At 41.8% G+C, this 23,221-nt stretch overlaps 1 protein-coding gene across 5 annotated transcripts in view; it reads left to right on the top strand.

Moving 5' to 3' along the window:
• The window catches only part of LOC126354674 (CYFIP-related Rac1 interactor B), a 423,392-nt gene extending 401,686 nt beyond the window's left edge, over positions 1-21,706 (top strand). For all 5 annotated transcript variants that reach the window (XM_050004475.1, XM_050004473.1, XM_050004477.1 and 2 more), the window contains 5 exons: positions 1,387-1,590; positions 16,514-16,593; positions 16,705-16,831; positions 16,978-17,048; positions 18,538-21,706. In XM_050004475.1, the coding sequence (XP_049860432.1) occupies positions 1,387-1,590; positions 16,514-16,593; positions 16,705-16,831; positions 16,978-17,048; positions 18,538-18,604 (549 nt within the window). In that variant the 3' untranslated portion in view covers positions 18,605-21,706. The remainder of the gene's footprint in view (positions 1-1,386; positions 1,591-16,513; positions 16,594-16,704; positions 16,832-16,977; positions 17,049-18,537) is intronic.
• The last annotated feature ends 1,515 nt before the right edge of the window (positions 21,707-23,221 follow it).

Below are 23,221 nucleotides of genomic sequence, written 5' to 3'. Positions count from 1 at the left end.
CCATGCAATTCACTCTGCTTTGTGGGGTGTAGATGTAGAATTGTGAATTCTTGTAAATTGTGATTTATTAATCTCATAATATACATAATCTAAATCATTTCGTTCAGGTACAGGAGAGACACTAAAATTGTGGTAAAATTTCACCATAAGCATAGAACAGCTGATGTTAATAGCAGCATCCTGATAATAATAGTTTTGTTGCACAGTGTGTCCCAGGTATGTTATGACAAACTTCGAGGGGCTGTAGAGGGTGTCCTGAGGAACAAATGAAGTTGCAGGCGCTGGTGCCTGCACCTGCCACTAGACTACCCCTTTAGCAGCAAAAATCACTTTGTACACTGACAGTCAGTTGGCAGAATGTCTCATTAAGTTGTTTGTTATTCAGTGATCATGACTGATTGCCACAACCGCCTCTGGAGAAGATGGAGCTAGCCGCTGCTTAGACGGGCCTTGTCTCCTTCAAAAACAATGCTCTGTTGTCTTGATGGGTGTTTGTTTTGGAGACTTGTTTCCATCCACAGTTTATGTTTCTCCTGGACCCCTCTAAAAACAAATGTTTTCCAATATACAAGAGAAAAATAAATTGCAGATGTAAATCCATGTCTGAAACCATTATCCACCAAGGCAACAGAGCATCGCATTTATAGGAGACTGAGCCTGCGTATGTAGCAGCTAGCTCCATCTCCTCCACTGATGATTATGGCAATTAGTCACATCACTGAATAACAAACATCATTGCGAGACATTCCACCTATGGTCCATCAGCATACAAAGTCATATTTGTTGCCTAAGTGATGGCCTACTGGCAGGTACCAGAATCTATAACTTCAACACTCTATAGTGTTGTTGGATGACATTTCCAGACACAGGTTTCCATCCTCATTTTATTCCCCAAGACATATTATACAACCTTCAAAGCTTGTCGCAACATTTCTGGGACACCCAGTATAAATATACACACAATAAAAAAACTGACATTAAATAACCCCTTGCTCAAATTATCATTTCATTATATGAATTCTTTCACCAAATAGTAACATTTATCCAAAAAAATCTGTTACAGCACAATTTTTAGAATCACTGGCTTAATATTAAATATGTTTTGTCCATTAATTTGTTATTTATTGTCATACCAACATACTGTATAGTCTGAGTTTGATTTCTATTGTTGTGTGAGTAGTGTTAATTCATATATGTTTGCCCATTATTCAGAGTATTGCATCTATCAGTGAACATTTTACTGAGAATTTTGGATCCTAATCTATTTAAACAATATAGATTGTTTATTTGCTATATATTTTAATATTTTACTGGTTGCTTTAGTCACTTCTGTCTAATTTTGTGTAAATGAAATTACTGATTTATTTATATGTTCCCAAACAATAGATGAAAACACCAGCAATACAGAATGACTTCAGTTACTATCGTCGCACCATAACACGACAGCGAATGTCAAGCAGTGATGGTTATGAGCACCCTGATACAAGAGAAGTGACAAATGAGCTTGCCAATCACATGTCATTATTTTATGCTCATGCTACTCCCATGCTGAAGGTTCTGAGTGAAGCAACTACAAGATTTGTTGCCGAGGTGAGCTAGTAGTTGAAACTTAGTTACAGAGTGGTGTGTTTTTCATTCTTTACACAGCTAACCAAGAATTTTATAGGTGAATTAGCTGTTCAGTTACATTACTGTAGTGAATGTCTGCCTGCACTCAGAAATAAGGTTACATTGTAATGTTAACAATATTCTGAGAAGGATAGATTGCTACTCACCTTAAAGAGGAGACATCGAGTAGCTGACAGACATAACAAAAAGACTGTGTGAATGTAGACTTCCGCGGCCATTGTCACAGCCAACAAAATTCTTCTGGGTTTGTAACTGCATTGTCAGCTGTAAAAGTCCGACGTTTCAGCAACTACTGCAAGACGCCTCTCTCAGGATGTCATGCCAACTGCTGAATGGGCTCTAGTTGAATTGCTTATATACTACATAGGAGTGCTGTCATTGTACATGAGGGTGACGAGGAAGGGCATTAGGTGTCCTTTTATTGGTCATTGCATTGCATTTTGTCATTGGCAGAAATAGGGATTTCCATTGAAGTTTCTGTTATTGCTTGCCATTGGTGGGAATCAGCGAATAGGAAATTGAGCAGTGACTGCAGTGTAGCACTGTTTACTAACTGCCTAATATCGGCTAGGACACGTCAGCACTCTGTCACCCTCCACCGCTGTGGCCTCCCATGTTCCTGTTGCTTTGCGAGAGCTGTCGTTCCACAAAGCTGCCACTGCTGGCAGCCAAGATGCTAGGAGTTGGTACCCATATTCTCTATTCATGTTGTGGGATCACTTGACTATTTCTATAGCCTCTCTGATCTTCCTCCTCAAGGTAAACAGCTATTGCAGCAGTACAAGGGGCCCTCCAAATTGAATCTTCATCCTGCACTGTTCCTGTTGTTCTGCCACCAGTGATTTGTTGTATTGTTTGTGACAGATATATCTCTAGTGTTCAGATAACCTTGTGACTCTTGGGTGCCCAGTCTTGCCTACATAAACCATTCGACAATCGCACCCAATTTCATAAACTAGAGTGACATGAAACTTTTCAATTGTGTCTTTCATCAAGCCCAGAACATCTTTCATTTTGTTGTTACTATGAAAAATTGGCTTAATACCTGCCCGACAGAGAATTTAGCCCAGACTTTATGTGGCCCCTTGTATGTATGGTAGCAAGGTGGTCTTCCATGCTTTGTTCTACATTTCCCTATTACCTTTCTTCTTTTGCACCATAGTTTCATGTATCATCCTCATATCATACCCATGAGTGCCAAAAATGAATCTGTGGTTCTGCAGTTCAGGTTTGAGATTGTGTTCATCGTTGATCCTGTGGGCCCTCTTTGTTGAAGTTTGCAGGGCCAATTTCTTTTGCATAGGATGGTGGTGGGAGGATGCATGCAGGTATCTGTCCGTGTTGGTGGGCTTTCTGTAAGCTCTATGTCCAAGCTTCCCATCAGGCTACAGCTTCTTGGCTGCCAGCAGTGGCAGCTTTGTGGAAGGACAGCTCTCGCAAAGCAACAGGCAAATGGTAGGCCACAGCAATAGAGGGTACACAGAGTGCTGGCATGCCCTAGCCAATACTAGGCAGTTAGTAAACAGTGCTAATCCGCAGTAGCCGCTCAATTTCCTATTTGCCGATCCCCACCAATGGCAAGCTATAAAGGAAACTCCAATTGAAAATGCCTATTTGCACCAATGACAGAACCCAATGCAATAACCAATAAAATAACACCTAATACCCTTCCTCCTCACCATCATGTTCAATGACAGCACTCTTTCATAGTATATAAGCAATTAAACTAGCACTCGTTCAGCAGTTTGCAATATATCCTTATGGAGGCATCTTGCAATAGTCACTGAGATGTTGGAATTTTATAGTTGACAATGTAGTCACAAACTTAGAAGAATTTTATTGAACAGCCAGAAGTGGCCATAAAGGTAAATATGCTGTACAAACAGTAGACACATTCATCAGTTTAAATGTAATACTAATATATTCATTTGTTGTCCTCTCTAGCTGATATTTAGTTTGTTAGAATAAAAGTTAGTGTTAAATAGACATACATTATGTCACCAAATACTGTTGGTGTAGTACAACAACAAAAAAAGCACACTGTGAAGATTCCACTTACTTTCAGGCGTGTGTCATACAGAATTAATTGACTGAGTAACCCTATGCATATTTATATTAAGTGAATTTTCCATAACAGTTTTGTATTCTCTATGTCTTATTATAACTGGATCGATCTCAAAATGTGTCACATTTTAATATTATTACATTCTTATGTTCTCATAAGCAAAGTGAATGGGGACACAATTATTTAATTGATATAACTCGGTCACAGATCTTATATTGAGCAAGTGTACCCATCAGTCCTAGAGATATGTTGGAATAACAATTCTGTCATTGGAGTTGGCCAGATATCACTCAGTGCAGAAGGGGTCAAAGGTCTATAACAAGAGCAGAGCCAACCAGGACTTTTTCCTCCTACCATACAAAGACCAGCAGTGTACCTATTAGGGTAGCCAATGAAATTGAAACTGTTCAATATTCTTCAAAGATTATTCAGGGTCAAGTGGTTTATTAAAGGTTACTGCAGATCTCCACTTACAGAACTGTCATACATTTCTCAATTTTGAAATGACTGCTATAGTGACAGAGTGATCCGTAATATTGCACGAGATCTAGGATAGTCATTTACTGCACAAGTTTGTTGATTATATCTGTTACTCTATTGCTAAATGTGTGCTTCTGGTCACAAGATTCTCATAATTGTGATCATAACTGTGCATATAGAGCAAATTAGTTTAGCAACCATTGTGGTGGTGTTTTCCTTTCCATCATTAGATTTTACACTTTCATGATACTTATCCCACTGCATGTGACCTTATAAGCAGTGCATTGAGATTTCTATGTCACAGTTATAAAGCTTTCTCCATATTATCCTGCAGTTCCTAAATTTATCAACTGTTCCTTTGTCAAAATTTATCTACTGATTGCCACAGTAATGTTAAAATTATGCTCAGTTCCCATCTAAAATATTATCAATATGTTTCTACGTCAACAGATTGCTTGTTCCTTTGTTCCCTTGTCATCTACATTTCACATTCACTTATGGATAGCTTTTTAGTGTTACTACATAATCATCAGCCATTTAACACATATTGTTGGATTAAGACCTCTTCAGAGGCTGGTCAGACACCACGCTCTTCAGCCGTAGACATCCATCATGCACCTTCTGTGATAATGATCATCATTATCAGACAATAAAGACTTCCTCTAACCCCCCTGCGGATTCGGGGATAAGAATAGGCCCGCGGTATTCCTGCCTGTCGTAAGAGGCGACTAAAAGGAGTCTCCAAAGTTTCAGCCTTATGTGATGGTCCCATCTTGGGTTTGATCTGCCATTTTCAAAATTTCCGTTGTTAGTGCATGCCATTTGAGGAAGGACCCCTTACGTGGTGTTTCTCTATTGGTCCATCGTGCACCTCCATCTTGCATGCTATCTATTGCCGTGTGGAGGGATTTACACCCTATGTCTTCTGGGTTGCCTCTTCGTCTTGTGCGCAATGCCCTTCTTAGCGCCCACGACAACTGTGGACCCTTTCAACACCTAAAATCCAGCACGGTAGCCAGTCCGTTGTGGTGGGGTCGTCATGTACCCTCTTTGTGGTAGCCCCCTGACCACACAGGGATCGCACTACAGATGCCAGAGCTGTTTCCTCCCCATGCATGCCAAGGAGTATGTGCCCATCTTGTCTGGGGCACGGGGACTCCGGGCAATGGGATATCGGCCAGGTACCCGTTGCTTTGGCTGGGTGGCACCCTTGGGGAGAGCCCTCGTTCGGAGTAGGTGGCATCTGGGCGGATGTGGCGCAATAAAGCACAATAAATCTCACCAAGCTGGTGGTCGCACTGCCACCAGCATCTCTAAGCGAGGCAGAATTGAATATGATGCTGCACAATATGACCCTCAGTCGTTCCCCTCGTTGGCTGCGCCGTGGGAGGGACGCAGATCTAGTGCCAAGCTGGACCTTTATGTACCACAATACCTTGTCTGCAGCAGGACTGATGGTGACTCCTTTCTTTCGACAAAGCCTATGTTTTTTGTGGAACACCTGGAGGATAAGTTTGGGGAAGTGACGGGGTTGTCTAAAATGAGGAATGGGTCCATCCTCCTCAAGACGTCCTCCCCAGCCCAGTCATGGGCGTTGCTCTTGTGTGATAAGCTGGGAGACGTCCCTGTTACCGTCACTCCCCACAGTAGCTTAAATATAGTCCAGGGGATTATTTACCATCGCGACCTCTTGTTACAGTCCGATGACGAGCTGAGAGCTGACTTGGAACGATGTGGTGTTCATTTTGTCTGTCGTGTGCACAGAGGACCCAAGACCAACAGGGTGGCCACCGGTGCCTTTATCTTGGCCTTCGAGGGTGCTGTATTGCCTGAGAAGGTCAAGGTAATGGTTTACCGTTGTGATGTCAAGCCATACGTCCCTCCCCCAATGCGGTGCTTCCAGTGTTGGAAGTTTGGGCATATGTCCTCCCGTTGCCCATCCAGTGCCACATGTCGAGATTGCGGACACCCCTCTCATCCCGATTCTCCATGTGCGCCTCCGCCTGTCTGTGTCAACTGTGGGGAACACCACTCGCCATGCTCGCCGGACTGCCCCGTTCTTCATAAGGAGCAGAAGATAATGGAATTTAAGACCCTGGACCGGCTTACTTATCGCGAGGCAAAACTGAAATTTGAAACGTTGCATCCTGTCCCTCTTCAACCTTCTTATGCTGCAGCCACGTTATCGTCGCCCTCGCGGGCGGCAGTTGTCGCTTCATCTGTGCCGCCTTCAGTGGCCCCTCAGGGCCGTACATCTCTGTCTGCCCCCCTCGTGTCTGGGGGCAAGCCTTCCTCTGTTGCCCCCTTAGCAGTTGGGGGCAAACCCCCTTCTGTTACTCCCCCCGCACATGCTTCGGGAGTGAAATCTGCTCCAAAACCAGGGGGCTCGATCCCTCCCCCTCCTTCTCCGCCGGCATTGCCTCTGCCGGTTCTTCTCTCGCGGAAGGGGTCCCTCGGGGCCCTCCCTTCTTCCGTTTCTTCTGCTACCCCGCCGGATGTCAGCCAGTGGCTGAAGGTTCCTCCACCTGCTGGCCGTAGGGCTTCTGCGTCGTCGTCAGCCTCCGACGCTCCTTCAGAGAAACTCTCCCAGCCCTCTTAGCCAAAGGACAGACACGAGAAGAAGGAACAGAACGTGTCCAAGAAGAAGGACACTCCGGCAGTTTCAGTACCGCCTGCTGTCAATAGTTCTGGCTCTGGGGATGAGGTGGAGATCCTCGCCTCTGCCGCGGATCTCGCCCTCACGGAACCCTCGGGGGCCTCTCCTATGGACACAGCTGACTCTCGCCCAGTGGCGGCCGTTGACTCTGCGGCGCCATCTGCCTCTTAGTCGCCTTCACGCCCTCCCAGTCCCTTCCTGCTTCCATTCTCCAGTGGAATTGCGGCGGTTATTTCCGCCACCTGCTTGAGCTCCGGATGCTTCTGAGTGTTTCCCCTGTTCTCTGCATTGCTCTTCAGGAAACTTGGTTTCCAGCAATGCGGACCCCTGCCCTTCGCGGTTATCGGGGATACTGTAAGAACCGCGCTGACTGTCAACGAGCTTCAGGTGGAGTTTGCCTCTTTGTTCACCACTCTGTCTGTAGCTCGCCAGTATCCCTTCTGACGCCTTTAGAGGCAGTCGCTGTCAGGATTGAGCTCTCGCCGGCTATTACTGTTTGCTCTGTTTACGTTCCTCCGTATGGGCAGCTCCCCCGACATGTCTTGGCTGCGCTGCTGGCTCAACTCCCGCCGTCATTGCTGCTTCTGGGCGGTTTCAATGCCCACAACCCTCTATGGGGTGGGACTGTCTCCGATGACCGCGGTCGCGCCGTGGAGCATGTGTTGGCTCAGCTCGACCTTAGCCTCTTGAACACCGGTGCTCCTACGCATTTCAGTGTGGCCCATGGCTCGTTCTCGGCCATCGATCTCTCTCTTTGTAGCCCCGGACTTGTCCCATCCCTTCACTGGAGAGTGCATCCTGACCTGTGTGGTAGTGACCATTTTCCCATCTATTTGTGTCTGCCCCAGTGTCATTCTTCTGGGCGCCTGCCCCGCTGGGCTCTCAACAGGGCTGACTGGCCGGCTTTTACTTCCGCTGCCACCATTGCTTCTCCCCCACAGGGTGACATTGACGAGGTGGCCCGTGTCTTGACATCATCAATTATTTCTGCGGCCGAGACTGCCATCCCCCGCTCTTCTGGACTCCCTCAGAGGAAGGCTGTCCCCTGGTGGTCACCAGAGATTGCTGAGGCTATTCGTGACCGTAGGCGGGCTCTCCAGCATCATAAGCGGCACCCGTCTCTGGAGACCCTCATCGCCTTTAAGAAGCTCCGTGCCTTGGCCCGTCGTCTTATTGCACGGCGTAAGCAGGAGTGCTGGGAGAGGTACATTTCATCCTCGGGCTCCCGTGTCTCCCCGTCGCTCGTGTGGTCCCGCATCCGGCGGATTTATGGATACCAGACCCCTATGGGTGTCCCTGGAATCTCCCTGCACGGCGTTGTCTGCACGGACGCTGCCACCATTGCTGACCACCTTGCCACACACTTTGCTACGAGCTCTGCGACTGCAACTTACCCTCCTGCCTTTCACTCTCTGAAGGAGCGCGCCGAGTGGACGCCGTTATCATTCCACACACGTCGTTCTGAAAAATACAATGCTCCTTTCAGCGAGAGGGAATTCCTCTCTGCCCTCGCCGATTCCCCTGATACAGCACCAGGACCGGACTGCATCCACGCGCAGATGCTGAAGCATCTCTCCGGGGACTGCCAGACACACATCCTCACCATCTTTAACCGCATTTGGAGCGAGGGCGTGTTCCCATCGCAATGGCGAGAGGGTGTTATCGTCCCCATCTTGAAGCCCGGTACGGACCCTCTGGCGGTGGACAGCTATTGTCCCATTACCCTCACCAACGTTTTGTGCAAATTGCTCGAACGTATGGTGGGGTGGCGTTTGTGTTGGGTTCTTGAGTCGCGCGGTCTCCTCGCTCCATCCCAGGGTGGCTTCCGTCAGGGCTGGTCTGCTGCGGACAATTTGGTGCGGCTGGAATCTGCTATCCATACGGCCTTTTCCCACTGTCAGCATCTCGTTGCTGTATTTTTTGATCTGCGGAAGGCATATGACACAACACGGAGGCATCACATCCTTGCTACGTTGCACGAGTGGGGTCTTCGTGGTCAGCTCCCAGCTTTTCTTCAAAACTTTTTATTGCGCCGCTCTTTCCGGGTGCAAGTCGGTGCCGCCTCTAGTTCATCTTATATACAGGAAAATGGGGTCCCGCAGGGCTCGGTGTTAAGCGTTTCCTTATTTCTAGTGGCCATTAATGGTCTGGCTGCAGCCGTGGGGTCGTCGGTGTCTTCTTCTTTGTATGCCGACGACTTCTGCATCTCATTCAGCTCAATGACTACAGGAGTCGCCGAACGCAGACTGCAAGCAGCCGTTCGCAAGGCGGCATCATGGGCTCTGACCCATGGATTTCAGTTCTCTGCGGCCAAGACTCGAGTTATGCACTTCTGCAGGTGTCGGATGGTCCACCCTCATCCGGAACTTTACCTCGACGGTCACCTACTAGAAGTGGTGGACACTAACCGCTTCTTAGGACTCGTCTTTGATGCCCGGCTCACATGGGTTCCTCATATTACTCAGCTGAAGCAAAAGTGCTGGCGGCACCTCAACGCCCTCCGCTGCCTGAGCCATGCGTCTTGGGGTGCAGATCGCAGCACGCTGTTGCGATTGTACAGAGCCCTTGTGCAGTCCAGGCTTTATTATGGGAGCCTGGCCTGTTGGTCTGCATCACCCTCAGTGTTGACGTTGTTGGACCCCATACACCACTGTGGGGTTCGGCTTGCAATTGGTGCTTTCCGTACGAGCCCCGTGGATAGTCTACTGGTGGAGGCCGGGGTTCCCCCGCTGCGGATTCGCCGCCACCGACTGCTCGCCGACTATGCTGTCCACGTGCATTGCTCACCGGGCCATCCCAATCATCGCCTGCTTTTCCCTGCCAGGGTCCTCCCTCTGCCCGACCGGCGACCTAGGTCTGGACTTTCCATTACTGTCCGCGTCCAGTCCCTGCTGTCGGAACTGGGGTCGTTCCCTCTTCTGCCGCCCTTCCGGGCCCGTGCACCCACGCCTCCCTGGTGTATGACCCGTCTGTCCGTCCACCTGGACTTGGCATGGGAACCCAAGGACTCGGTTCCGCATATGGCCATCCGTCACCGTTTTCTTGCGCTCGTCGCCTCATTTTCAGGCTGTGAGCCTGTCTACACTGATGGTTCCCTGGTGGATGGTCGTACTGCGTACGCTTTTGCTCACGCTGCCCATGTTGAACAGTGTTCCTTGCCGGCTGACTGCAGTATTTTTACTGCAGAGCTGGTGGCCATATTGTGCGCTCTTGAGCATATGCGTTTCTGCTCCGGTACGTCCATCGTCATTTGCAGTGACTCCCTGAGCAGCCTCCAGGCTATCGACCGCTGCTATACCTCTTCTCCTCTGGTATCCTTTATTCAGGAGTCTGTTTTTGCCATTACCCACTCTGGTCGTTCGGTGGTCTTTGTTTGGACGCCAGGTCACGTTGGCATACCGGGGAATGAATGTGTCGACAGGCTGGCCAAAGGGGCAATCGACGCCCCCACTTTGGAGATCGGCCTCCCGGCTCGTGATCTGCAGCTGGCGTTGCGCCGTAAGGTGCTTCAGATGTGGCGTGACGAGTGGCGTAGCCTGACTTCGCCGAATAAACTGCGGGCTGTTAAGGAGACGACCGATGTGTGGCGGTCCTCCCTGCGGGCTTCTCGCAGGGACTCTGTCATCCTGTGTCGGCTCCGCATCGGCCATACCTACCTGACGCACGGACATCTTTTGCGTCAGGAGGATCCCCCCCTGTGTCAGTGTGGGTACCGGTTGACAGTCGCCCACATTTTGTTGGAGTGTCCCCGCCTGCGCACCCTCCGGCAGACTAATAATCTCCCAGGCATGTTGCCTTTGGTTTTATGCGACGATGCCTCCATGGCTGACGACGTTTTAATTTTTATCCGTGGTAGTCCTTTTTATGGTTCAATTTAGGGGGGACCTCCCCCTTTCCCTTTCTGTGTATCTTGTCCTCGAATCTCTCATTGGTTGCAGATTTTAATGTGTGTATTCGGATGGTTGACTCTTTCCCAATTTTTGTTCCCATGGTCAGTCAACCAGTCTCTGGCCCTCTTCTTTTCTTCCGTTTCTTTCTGTCCGGTGTTTGTATGTACTCTTCTTGTCTCTAGTGTTCGCTGCCACATTGGTGTTCTTTCAGTGACTGGGGGGAGGGGCGTCTCCTCCCCCCTTGGGGTTTTACTTGTTCCGTAAATTTTGTTTCGCCTGTTTTTGGAATGAGGGACTGATGACCTTAGCTGTTTAGTCCCCCTTAAACATCCCAACAACCACCACTTCCTCTAAGCTTTTATATTCATGACAGTCTTTGGCTATACACACTTGTGTTGCTTCTTCATGTTTTCTAAAATAATGTACATTCATCCATGAGCAAAGAATTTTCTTGGTGCATCTGCCATCCATCACTTTGCTGCAGAACTGATATACCATCATTTCATTTTCATTGCAGTCATAGTTATGTTTCTCCTCGTTATGTTTCTCCTCTATTGTGTTCTCTGATCCATTTGTTTGTTTGCCTGTCCCTCTAGTAATTTCAAACATATGTTTTGCCTCAGCTTCTGAAATATATTAGAATTAAAAAGCAGTGTGTCAGTGCCAGAAGTCAAACTGATTATAAGCGCTAATAACTGTAAATATTTCTTTTTAGGCTTATTGGAAACTTAATTTTAAAAAGCCTATTCAGCTTACATGAACTAACCACGCTATTTTACTCCTCTGTTTATTTCTTTTGCTATCCATCCTGTCCCTGTCTTCACCTATCCTAAGTACAAAATATCAGGAAGTTTCTCTGTGACTTCATTATTGATGTGTACTATTTTCTTTTTGATGTGTTGATTTTACATTGTCTAATTTTTATCAAGACGACTTTCAAGCCTACTTTCAAATTTGCTCTATTAAGTTTTTCATGTTTGTTGAACTCTATTAGGAATAAAAGCAGGAATTATACTGTTGTTGTCTCAAAATGAAAGTTGCTGAAATATGACTCATGAGCACAAATTCACACTTTAATAATCTGAAAACTTCCTATAGGACTTTTGAGAATAGTTTAGGTGATCTTTGTGCTTGACTACACTTTCAATACTGAATTTTTTAATTTGATTTTTCTATTATTTTTGTGTCTTTGCTGTTTACATAAGTGCTTTTGTAAATAATTTTCAGCTTTGTTTGTATTTATAATGTTCATTTTCTAATATATTGATATGCTGCTTAATTTAATGTCTTTCTATTCTCAATAAAAGTTCATATTCATTTAAAATTTGAAAATTGTTTAGAACCATAACATCCTCTGCAGTGTCTTCAATGTTTGCTAAAATATCGTTCCATTTGCTCCTCGTTTTTATGTATTTCCTTTTGGCAAAATGTTTGAAGGACAAGAATGTTGTTCTTACCAGCAAATTGTAAAAACATATGAAATCTATCATTTCAGTTCCATACTTGAAGCTCTCCACAGAAGTAAATCGTGATTATATCGCTACAAAATTATTTTTTGCCCTTAAATAACTTCTTAAATAAAAAATCTACTCACCAAGTGGCAGCAAGGGAATATAAGCACAAAAGGAATCAACTTTTACCAGCTTTCAGAGCCAATGGCTCCTTCTTTTGGTTGAAGAGTTGAAGGGGAAGGAGGAGTGGTGAAGGAAAAGGACCGGAGAGGTTTAGGGAAAGGGATACAGTTCAGAAAAGTCACTCAGAACCCCGGGTCTGGGGATACTTACCGGACGGGAAGAGAAGGAAAGACTGATTTTTGGGGACTATGCCAGATGAGATTTGAAAACCTGAGTTGCCATATTTTCTATATCAAACGTTCTCACCCATACAGCCTAGGCATTCGAGGTAAATGTGTTTGTTGGATGCAGACTCGTTACAGCAGTATAAAACCACTCTCAATTCAGCCTTCACTGGATGTAATTATTCCAACAGCCTAGTTCAAAAGCAGATTTCCTGGGTCATATTCTCCAATCCTGGCACTGCTGATCCCTCCAAAAAACAACTTCGGAGAACACCACTTGTCACCCAGTATTATCCTGGTCTTGAATGTATCAATCAGCTACTTTGACAAGGCCATTACTTCCTAAAATTATGCCCTGAAATGAGATCCATTCTGTCTTATAGTTTGCCCACCCCACCTAGAGCAGCTTTTCGCTGCCCTCCCAATCTCCGCAGTATCCTTGCCAGACCTTGTGCTCCTTCTGCACCCATGGCTCCTACCCCTGTCACCATCCCCACTGCAAGACTTGCCCTATGTACCCTCCTACCACCACCTATTTGAACCCTGAAACTGGCAAAACATATACTATCAAAGGAAGAGCCACCTGTGAAATGACATGTCATATACCAGCTGTTACGTAAACACTGTTTGGCCTTTTACATTGGCATGACTACCACCCAGTTATCAGTCAGGATGAATGGGCATAGGCAGAGGGTGTATACAGATGACATACAATATCCTGTTGCAGAGCATGCCGTACAACATGACAGTCGTGACCTCAGTGCCTGTTTCACCAAACATCTGGATTATTCCCCCAGACACAAATTACTCAGAACTCCACAGGTGTGAACTAGCACTACAACATGTCCTTGGTTCTTGCCACCCATCTGGCCTTAATTTACATTAATTCATTCTGTCTCAGCATTTATTCACAGTAAATACTCCTTTCTTCACTCCATTTTAGTTTTCTACGTCTTTCATTTTCTGGCTTACCAGTTTTTCGCTGTCCCCATCCCACCTCTGTTACATACAATGCACTTAGCTTTTCCCTCTTATTAACTTGTGCATGATGTTTTAATAGTAATCTGTGTCATACAGATTACCATGTCTTCCACTTTAAGCTCTCATGTTTTCAAATCTCATCTGGCGCAGTCCCCAACAATTGCTTTCCTTCTCATCCCGTCTGTTAAGTCTCCCCAAACTGAACAGCATCCCTTTCCCTAAACCTCTCCAGTCCCTTTCCTTCACCCCTTTTTCTTCCCCTTCAACTCTTCTACCAGAAGAAGGAGCCATTGGCTCTGAAATCCTGTAAAAGTTGTGTGTGTATTCCCCTGCCGCCACTTGGTGAGTAGATATTTTTATCTATCCACTTACATTATATTATCAATAATTGAATATTTTTGTTGTTGTGTTCTTGAATGAAAGTATCTTTCACTTACACTAATACTAATCATTTATATTATTATTATTATTATTATTATTATTATTATTATTACTGCATTTTGTTAATTTATATTGTAATGACTTTGTATGGGTCTTCTTTCCTACAGTTTACTTATTGGTTTTACTTCTTCTTCTTAGTTTATATTTCAAATAATACTTATTCCTGTCATTTTAAATAATTTGGTATTCCTTTTGTTTCCTCTTGTTAAGCAGTTAGTACTGTTGAGAGATTCCCAGAGTTTCCTTTCCTTTAATTAGTTAAATAGATGAATTGTATGTTTTGATATGTGATACTGTTCTAGATGTTCTACCTTCATTTGTATACAAAAATCTTGGGTGCTATGTATTGTCACTATGTATTGGTTTAAATATTGAATTAATTTTTTTCCGATCTACCAGCTTTTGAATGAAAATAATACAGTTGTCTGGCTGTACACGTGTGTGTATATCCTACCAGACTTAAACTTTTTGTGATTGTTTCTGAAACTTATGTCTACCAATATGTTATTACAGTGTACTCCTGGTAATTCATCTGCAGATTATCTGGTTTGCAGAGTATTCATACATCTAAAAACAAATAAATAAAATATGTGGCACATTTTTCTCTAGCAAACAGCAATAAACAACTCTCCTTGTGGCAGTAAGTGCTATTTCCTTTGTTAAAAGAACCGCCACATGACAACAGAGTTCAGTTTCCATTGTTATTGACCAGCTTGTTACATATAAATCTAAACCAAACTTAGTTTTCTGATGTTAATTGGCACTTTAAAGATTTGTAATAGATATGGCAGAGAAACAAAAGAAATGTGTTTATATTAACAAAGAAATTATAATTAATTGAAAGATTTGAGAAGTGATGAACTGCTACAAAACTAAGTGCTGATTGTGGTTTTGGAATGCAGACTGTCCGGGACAGTAAAAAGAATAAGCAGAAAATACAAGATCTTCTTGGGAAATGCAGTTATTGTTCTGGACCCTGTGCACAAAAAAGCATGAAGAGATGTACATTTGATTAATTAGATGCTGTTCCTTGGCAGTGGTTTAGCCAAAAACGAGTAGAAAGAGTCATTGTTTCAGGTTCTATGTGTGCCAAAAAACCTAATTTTTTTCATGAAGCTCTAGGGTTAGAAGGAGAATTTAATGCCTCATTTTGCTGGCCAACCAGATTCAAATGACGTCATGGTGTTTGCAAACTTACTATGCAAGGAGATTGGCTTAGTCCAAATGTTGTAGCAGCTGATTCCTTCCAGAAAGAGTTCCAGAAATTTGTGGAAGTAGATAATTTCACACTAGACCAAATTTATAATGCAGTTGAAAGTGACGTCTATTTTCAAACATCGACCGACTAGGACCCTTGCTTTTAAGAGGAAGGTTCTTGCTCCTTCCTGTAAGTCTCCTAAAGAATACATTACAGTTTTGTGCACTGCTAATGCTTCTGGGAACCACAAAGTGAAAAAAAGAAAGAAAGAAATAGCCTGCCCGAGCTTTCAGTGATGCCACAACTAATGATCTTCCTGTGCATTGTCACAAGCAAAAAGTAGCTTGGATGGATAGTGAAAGTTTCAAAATCTGGTTCCACAGACATTTTGTGCCACAAGTTCAGCAATTTCTAGAAGAGAAAAGATTGCCACAGAAGGATGTTCTATTGTTTCACGCTGCCCCTTCACATCCCAGTGAGAAGATTCTTGTATCTTGATGATGGTCTCATCATAACTAAGTTTTTACCTCCTGATATAACTCCCATATACAATCAACTGGCCAATGCATGATTGCATTGGCATAACATTACCAGGCTGGTCTACTGAATAATGCTAGTTGATGTGGATGATTTGGTGGGATCTTGGAAGAAGTTGGCAATTCTAGTTGCTATACATGGTGTTTCTGATTACTGGCAGGAAATCAAACCATGTACACCAGTTCGATCATGCTGGAAAATTCTTCCAGATAGAAAGTGACTTTCAAGGTCACAGTGATGAAGAAATAACAACTGCACTAATAATGAACCTAGCAATGGGTTTAAATGGTTTTGAAGATGTTGGCGAAGAAAACATGAATGAGTGACTGAAGATTAATGCATGCCAATCTGGCTTCCAATACATGTGTGATGTCAAAATTGTTACCAGTGCTTCACAACAAAACAAAACAGAGAACAGTGAGTGTGAAACTGGAGCTGAAGACAGTGACATTGTCAGTCACATTGTACCACATTACAGTGTGTTGATACTCTTCTAGATTATATGGACCAGAGGGGTTTTCATTACAAAGACCTTATTGCTGCAAGAAAAATTCAAAATGCCGTGCAAAAAAGTCAATTCCTCTCCAAAGCAGATCAGCATCACAGGAATTAAATAGGCTTACAGTACTTTTGCACAGAACTTGAGTAAACTTTTGGAAGAAAGAGTACATGTCCGAAATACCGTAATTATTCGTGTTTTTCAATTATTCATGCATCTACTCCCACACATTACTGCAAATAATCTGGAGTATATTGTATTTAACAAATGATATACGTCATGTTCAGTCAATGCAAAGCCCTACTATGTATCAAAAAGGTATTGGTTTTTTTGTTCCAGAATCAGGACATCCCTATTGAAAATACAACAGAAACTCTAGGTACTATGGCAAAAGTTTGTTTGCGGATGCTGGAAAATCCGTAAGTATACAGTTGTATACTGTATCTGAATACGTGTGTGTCAAACAAAGTGTGAAAGTACTCTATGTTGACATTACTTTCTTTTTTCTTTCTTTTTTTTTTCTTGTGCAGGAATTTGATAGCCCAGTTCCAAAGAGAAGAAACACAGCTTTTCGTTCTACGAGTAATGGTTGGACTTGTCATTTTGTATGATCATGTACATCCACAAGGAGCATTTGTGAAGGCTTCTAATGTTGATGTAAGTGTATTCTGACTTGTTTATACAGCATCGTGAGACTGTTCTTGGTGCTTTGGACAAACAATATTATTGAAATATTTCCTTCTTTCATGTGTTTTTTTGACATTTAAGAATGCTATGTTATTATACATTTACAAAATTTGCAGGTAAAGGGTTGTGTGAAGCTCCTTAAAGATCAGCCTGCTGCTCGATCAGAAGGTCTCTTAAATGCATTAAGGTTTGTATTTATGTATAAACATTTAAAAATACTGTTTGACAAACACACAGTTTGTAGTCCATAGTCTTTTTTAGGTATGATGGTCTGTTTTGCTCATTAATAAAATGTGCTTATTTGATGTGAACATATACTGTGGAAAAACACAGCAGGCAGTGTCGTGTGGTCATTTTTATACGTATACAGAGCATATATCTTTTCTGCAAACTTCCACACCCACAATAATGTTGAATTTGTGTTATCATCTTGATATAAAAATGTTACACTGAACAAAAAGCATTCATCACTTGGCTTCAATGGGCATGGCTCTATTGAAGGGGGTTTGCCCATGCTTTCCTCTGACCTTTAAACAAGCAGTGAGGGACCTGCAGTTTAATATGGAATAAAGATCCCCCCAGTGAAACTGAAAAAATTGGCCTAGATCTGTTTACAAGGGTTCAGACCTTCTGCTGTAACTTTGTATGGCAATGTTAATTATTTCTCTGAACATAACAGAACTTCACTAGCACCGTCAGATGACACATTCAAGCCTTCTACTCTGTGATTTCACAACTGTAGATGCTAGCCATAAAAAAGTGTATTGAAAAGTAATGCCTCGTTTCTCATAAAAAATTTAATAAAACATATTATAGCAGAATTACTATGAACTGTCCTCTGCACAACACTACTGCTCAACATAGTCACTGTGCATTTTTCACACATTTGCACCGTCATTGAACACAGGCACCAAAACTGGTCTGGTAAAATTCAGGGTTTTTCTTCATGACCCACAATTAAAGAAAAAAAAACTAATGGTTTCACTTTTGATCATGAACTCTAATGCTTCTGTCTCCTCAAATCACTTCATTAACATGTACTTTTCAGAATAAAAGTTAGTCCTCAGTTGCAATTATACATTAGCTTGTTTTCGGTTGGCATATGTGACAGATGATGTCACCAGCCACTCTGCAGTTTATCTGCAGTGTCCATTTCTCCATTACCTAACTTCTTCACCGAAGGCTACACATTGCTCATGTCCATTACAATGTCCCCCTAAACTTTCTTCATGGGTGAGGTTAAAACAACTTTAAAACCATGGGTAAAGAAGCAAAAGCCTGAATTTTTCCCAACTGGTTTTGATGCCTGGGTTCATCTGTGGTGCAAATATGTACAAACTTGTGGTGACTGTCTTGAATGGTAGTGTTCCATAGAGGACAGTTCAGCCTGTGACCTGTATTAATTCTCCTGTTATATGTTCCTTATTAAATTTTTTATGACACAAGAGGCATTATTTTTTGATCCATCCTTGTACATATTATGTTTTATACATTTGCTCACTACTGACAGATTCATCTTAGCCGGCACTGAAATGCCTTTTCATTCATTAGAGGCAACCGTACAGAGGCAGAAAAAGCACTTTTGTTACACATTGCTGAAGACAGGATAAATGTATGTGTTTGAGTAATCAGATTTGTTTTTTACAATTAATTAAAAAGCATAACTGTTCTTCCAGGTACACTACTAAGCATCTGAATGAGGAGGCAACACCAAAGAATATAAAAAATCTGCTTGCAGCATGAGGAACACTGCTATTTAGTGATAATATTGTTGTTATCATTGCACAGTTGTAGGTGTTCTGCTCAAAGTGTACTCTGACACTAACTTGAGCAGGATGGCAAAAACAGCAGGTGTTTTGTGTGACGTATGTGCATATGAATAAAACAATGGATTATATAGAGAAAATTCATATTCATGTAAACATTCAAACACCAAATGTTACCACCAGTGTGTGCATTACAGTACATGTGAAATTGTGTATATTGTGTTTCTTGAAAGTCTGCATTGAAAAGGACTCGTTGCTTAATGTCTGTTGAAGTTCTTGCCAGATAAACACCCTTATAATTAGATTGGTTATGCATCTTAAAAATACAGTGGGCAAGAAGCAAGCAAATTATTTGAATGTGTGACTGCCTGGTAAATGTGGACAGTTTGTGAAATTGTGGTCCATATTATACAAGTTGCTGTTTCATGAGAAACAAACTATGGAGTTCCATGGACATATTTCACTTTTAAAAAGTCCAATTCCATCATGATTAATGTGGTTACAAGTTGTTCCAGTAAAGCTTTAAAATTTTGCCTGCAATAGAGTAACTCTATTAAAATTCTTTATGTTTACGTGACTGTAAACTCCTTGAAAAAAAGTATCAGAGCAGATTATTATATTAAGTATTACTTTTAAGTTTACATGAACAAATGTCAGAATTTATTTATGTAACCATATTAGGCTGCCTGTACATTTCAATCAACTGATTATTTAGTAAACCAGTTGAAGTTTTATTAAAAAAAACTTGCATGTCCCTCACTTACATAGTGACATGCTAGATAAATATCCTTCATTCTCTTCCGTAGTGTTCTTATAATAAAATAACGTTCCAAGTGATGGTTTTCTTTATCTCTCTTCGAAAATATTCAAGCTTCCATTATGATAACTGTGATGCATATTGTTTGGTGTCACTGCCACTGTTTGAAAGAGTCTCTTTTGCTATTGTGTGTTCATTGAAATATATTAAGTGTTATAATTTATTAACAAAATTCAAAATGAATAGGTCACAGCAGTTGAGACAAGAATAGAAGTAGATTTTGACTGATGCTGTATTGGCATGGGCAAGTGTGTGTGTGTGTGTGTGTGTGTGTGTGTGTGTGTGTGTGTGTGTCAGATTTTTTAAAACAGTTTTCATGGGGTAGTTACTCAACTGCAAAATGGGAGCATGATATGTGCAACAGAAAAAAGGCACAATTTAATGCATATGCTCAAGTGATCATTCCACACATTTTTAAAATAATTTTGTGAATATGCTTTGAAGTTATTACCTTTTCAGCCGTGCCTGTTGTAAAGCAATGTATTTAAAAAAGAAATTAAAATTATTCTGTCAGAACTGAAATTGCATTTGAAATTCGATTGATGCATGCATGCATGCGAGCACGTGTGTGTGTGTGTGTGTGTGTGTGTGTGTGTGTGTGTGTGTGTAGTGCTGCAATTTTTTTGGTGGGATGGGTAGGGTTTTTGGTAAGATGAAAAGGGGGGGGGGGTAGGAGGTTATACAGTTCTCTAACTAAGAGCTAAAAGGCTGTTTATTATGAGGCCAAGCATTGATAAATCTTGTTTCATAATACTTTGAAAAGGACTGATTATATACCATAGAAAACACAACATTAATTTGAAAACTAAATGTACATGTGAATTCAATTTGCAGTTTTGTCTTCCTGTTCTGCTTAGTGTTTTCCATACATCGTGTACCTTTGTTGGGTTGTATTTAGATATTTCCATCCATAAAAAAGATGTAGTGAGGACAGTTTCAATTATATATAACATCTTAGGATACTATCTTACAGCTATTTTCTGTCTTTCAGTGACAACTGTTATTTACTTCTTACCATTTTTCTTGAAATATTTCTTTTCCTGCATACCCCTAAAAACACTTCAACCAAGCAATATCCATTTTCAGAATATGAATTTCAAATCCTTGTTGGTGAGGTACTGCTATCAGGAACAACTGTTTATTGCTGCTCTCTGGCTGGCTTCTGTAACGTCTTACCACTGCTGTTTGATTCTAATTGTAGGATTAATTACAGTGCACAAAATATGAAAGTACAAGACACATTGTGTTCCCTATTCAGAGTGATACTAGACATAACAGTGTCATACAGAAGTTCCTGATTTATACTGCTACTAGGCACCAGAGAATAGTACTGCAGCACTCTGCAGTTATTAATATAATATATTCTTCCCATAAATTTGCAGAACTTCATTTTGTGCAAAGGTGCTGTGATGAAGTGTCTAGATTGTATCATTAAGTGTAAATTTTTTAATACAAGAAAAATATGTAGAAGAGAGGGAACATTTTGCTGAAATATTGTTTGCAGATATATAATGGTTCACTGTGTCCTCAGTTTATAAGAAACTGATATAATTTTATGAAGAGAGAGCAGAATCACCTGTATGTAGGGCTGTATATACAGGCAGTCTCACTATTGAAATGTTTAGAGTAATCACCTTTACCAACACATATGAATAAGAAAGGCTTTAATACTTTGTCATATCAATCAAGAAATGTGTTAATAAATAATTTTTATTTATTTCTGTACATAAATACTTGGAATTTATATAATGTTACCATTTGTATGTTAATGAAAATAGGTGCACAAACGTTGCTATGAATGTACAAATTTTTATCTGCATGTGTGTAAAACAGAAAAAAGTGGTGTGCTTATAATAGCATGAATGGTCTGTATATATAATGGAAGACATTTCAGCATGTGTACAAATTGTCTTTAGTTTTTATCTGCACTGTGTTACAAAAGTGAGTAGTTTGCAGTGATGTAAGAGATGTTTGTGGCAGAAATTGTATATGCTGATTCTAGATTAGACAATACTCGACAGAGGATAAAATGTTTTTGTTAATGTGTTATGAACCTGTACTTCCAGTTTTAAATGAGAATGAGTACCAGTGTATGTTTGAAATTTGTGATAATGATTGTGTAATTATGTTTCTTTTTGTTAGTGTTTGCCTGTGTACTTTGTGAAAGTTCAAAGTTGTGTTTGTAAACTGTGCCTGGTGACATTATTTTAATTATTAAAAGTAAACCGTATACAAAACTCTATGTAATAAATGTTTATTTCAGCTTCCTGTTTTCTTTAGTAAAATAGCACTGAACTGTGACTCTTGAAAACTGAAGTACAGTTATGCAATAAAAATAATTCTAATTCTTTGACTGCAGGAGACTTTATAAAGATGTCATTTAACGGCACATGATTTGAGTTGTTAAATTTCGGATTTTCTATCAGTGAAATTTCTGGTAACATTTGCATCTTTTTCTGGTTCTGTGTCAGAGATTACTTTGTTTCCATGGGCTCCAAAAACATTCAGCTGTATAAAGCTGGTGGAATCTGTTGGCAAAACATTGATGTTATATTGCTTTGGATGCACACAAAATGAGTTTCAGCTAACTATACATCTTGATAACGATGCTTATGTACCCCATTGTGGGCAGTAGTGCCAGAACTCATCCCTTGATATAATGGTTTATTGAAAATATCCCTCTTGGTGACATGACTATCTTACTGACTTAATGATGTAAGAGATCCATGGAATTTGGAATTAATTATGTCAGTCATATCTAGTAATTTCTGTCAGTGTTTCACTTTACAACTCAACATATTGCACCAAAAAGAAATAAAGACTGTCTGTTTACTCAAATCTTGCAATTTGTAGCATTAACATTGTCATTTCATTCATCAGTTTTAAGTATAGTTGTAGAACTACCATAGGTGGACTGTCAGAAACGAACAGACACTATGGTAGTTTTCCTTGTAGCCTTGGTCAGTTAAGATTATAACCATGTTACTTTTTCACTAGGTGTTTCGCACACTGTCAGGCATTACCTCATTTTGATTACTTTGTTTGCATATGTGACCAACGTCTTAAGTAGATTCCCTTAGAAATTGGAAGGGCACCATGGTTGGCCCGCAAGATGGCACTGCCACAGGTCAAACGGATATCAACTGCGTTTTTAAAAAAATAGGAACCCCCATTTTTTATTACATATTTGTGTAGTACATAAAGAAAAATGAATGTTTTAGTTGGACCACTTTTTTCACTTTGTGATAAATGGCGCTGTAATAGTCACAAACGTATGGCTCACAATTTTAGACCAACAGTTGGTAACAGGTAGGTTTTTTAAATTAAAATACAGAACGTAGGTACGTTTGAACATTTTATTTCTGTTGTTCCAATGTGGTACATGTACCTTTGTGTACTTATCATTTCTGAGAACGCATGCTGTTACAGTGTGCCTCTCAACAGTGAGTAGTTCGCCTTCCGTAATGTTCGCACATGCATTGACAATGCAGTGACGCATGTTGTCAGGTGTTGTTGGTGGATCACGGTAGCAAATATCCTTCAACTCTTCCCACAGAAAGAAATCCGGGGATGTCAGATCCAGTGAACGTGCAGGCGATGGCATGGTCCTTCAACGACCAATCCATCTATCATCAAATGTGATATTCAATGTCGCTTCAACTGCACACGAGCTACGTGCCAGACGTTCATCATGTTGGAAGCACATTGCATTCTGTCATGCAGTGAAACAGCTTGTAGTAACATCTGTAGAACCTTACGTAGGAAATCAGCATACAT

The sequence above is a fragment of the Schistocerca gregaria genome, chromosome 3, assembly GCF_023897955.1.
Source record: "Schistocerca gregaria isolate iqSchGreg1 chromosome 3, iqSchGreg1.2, whole genome shotgun sequence".
Lineage (NCBI taxonomy): Eukaryota > Metazoa > Arthropoda > Insecta > Orthoptera > Acrididae > Schistocerca > Schistocerca gregaria.
The sequence above is the reverse complement of the archived record's forward strand: the minus strand, read 5'-3'. Positions and strand labels throughout refer to the sequence as shown.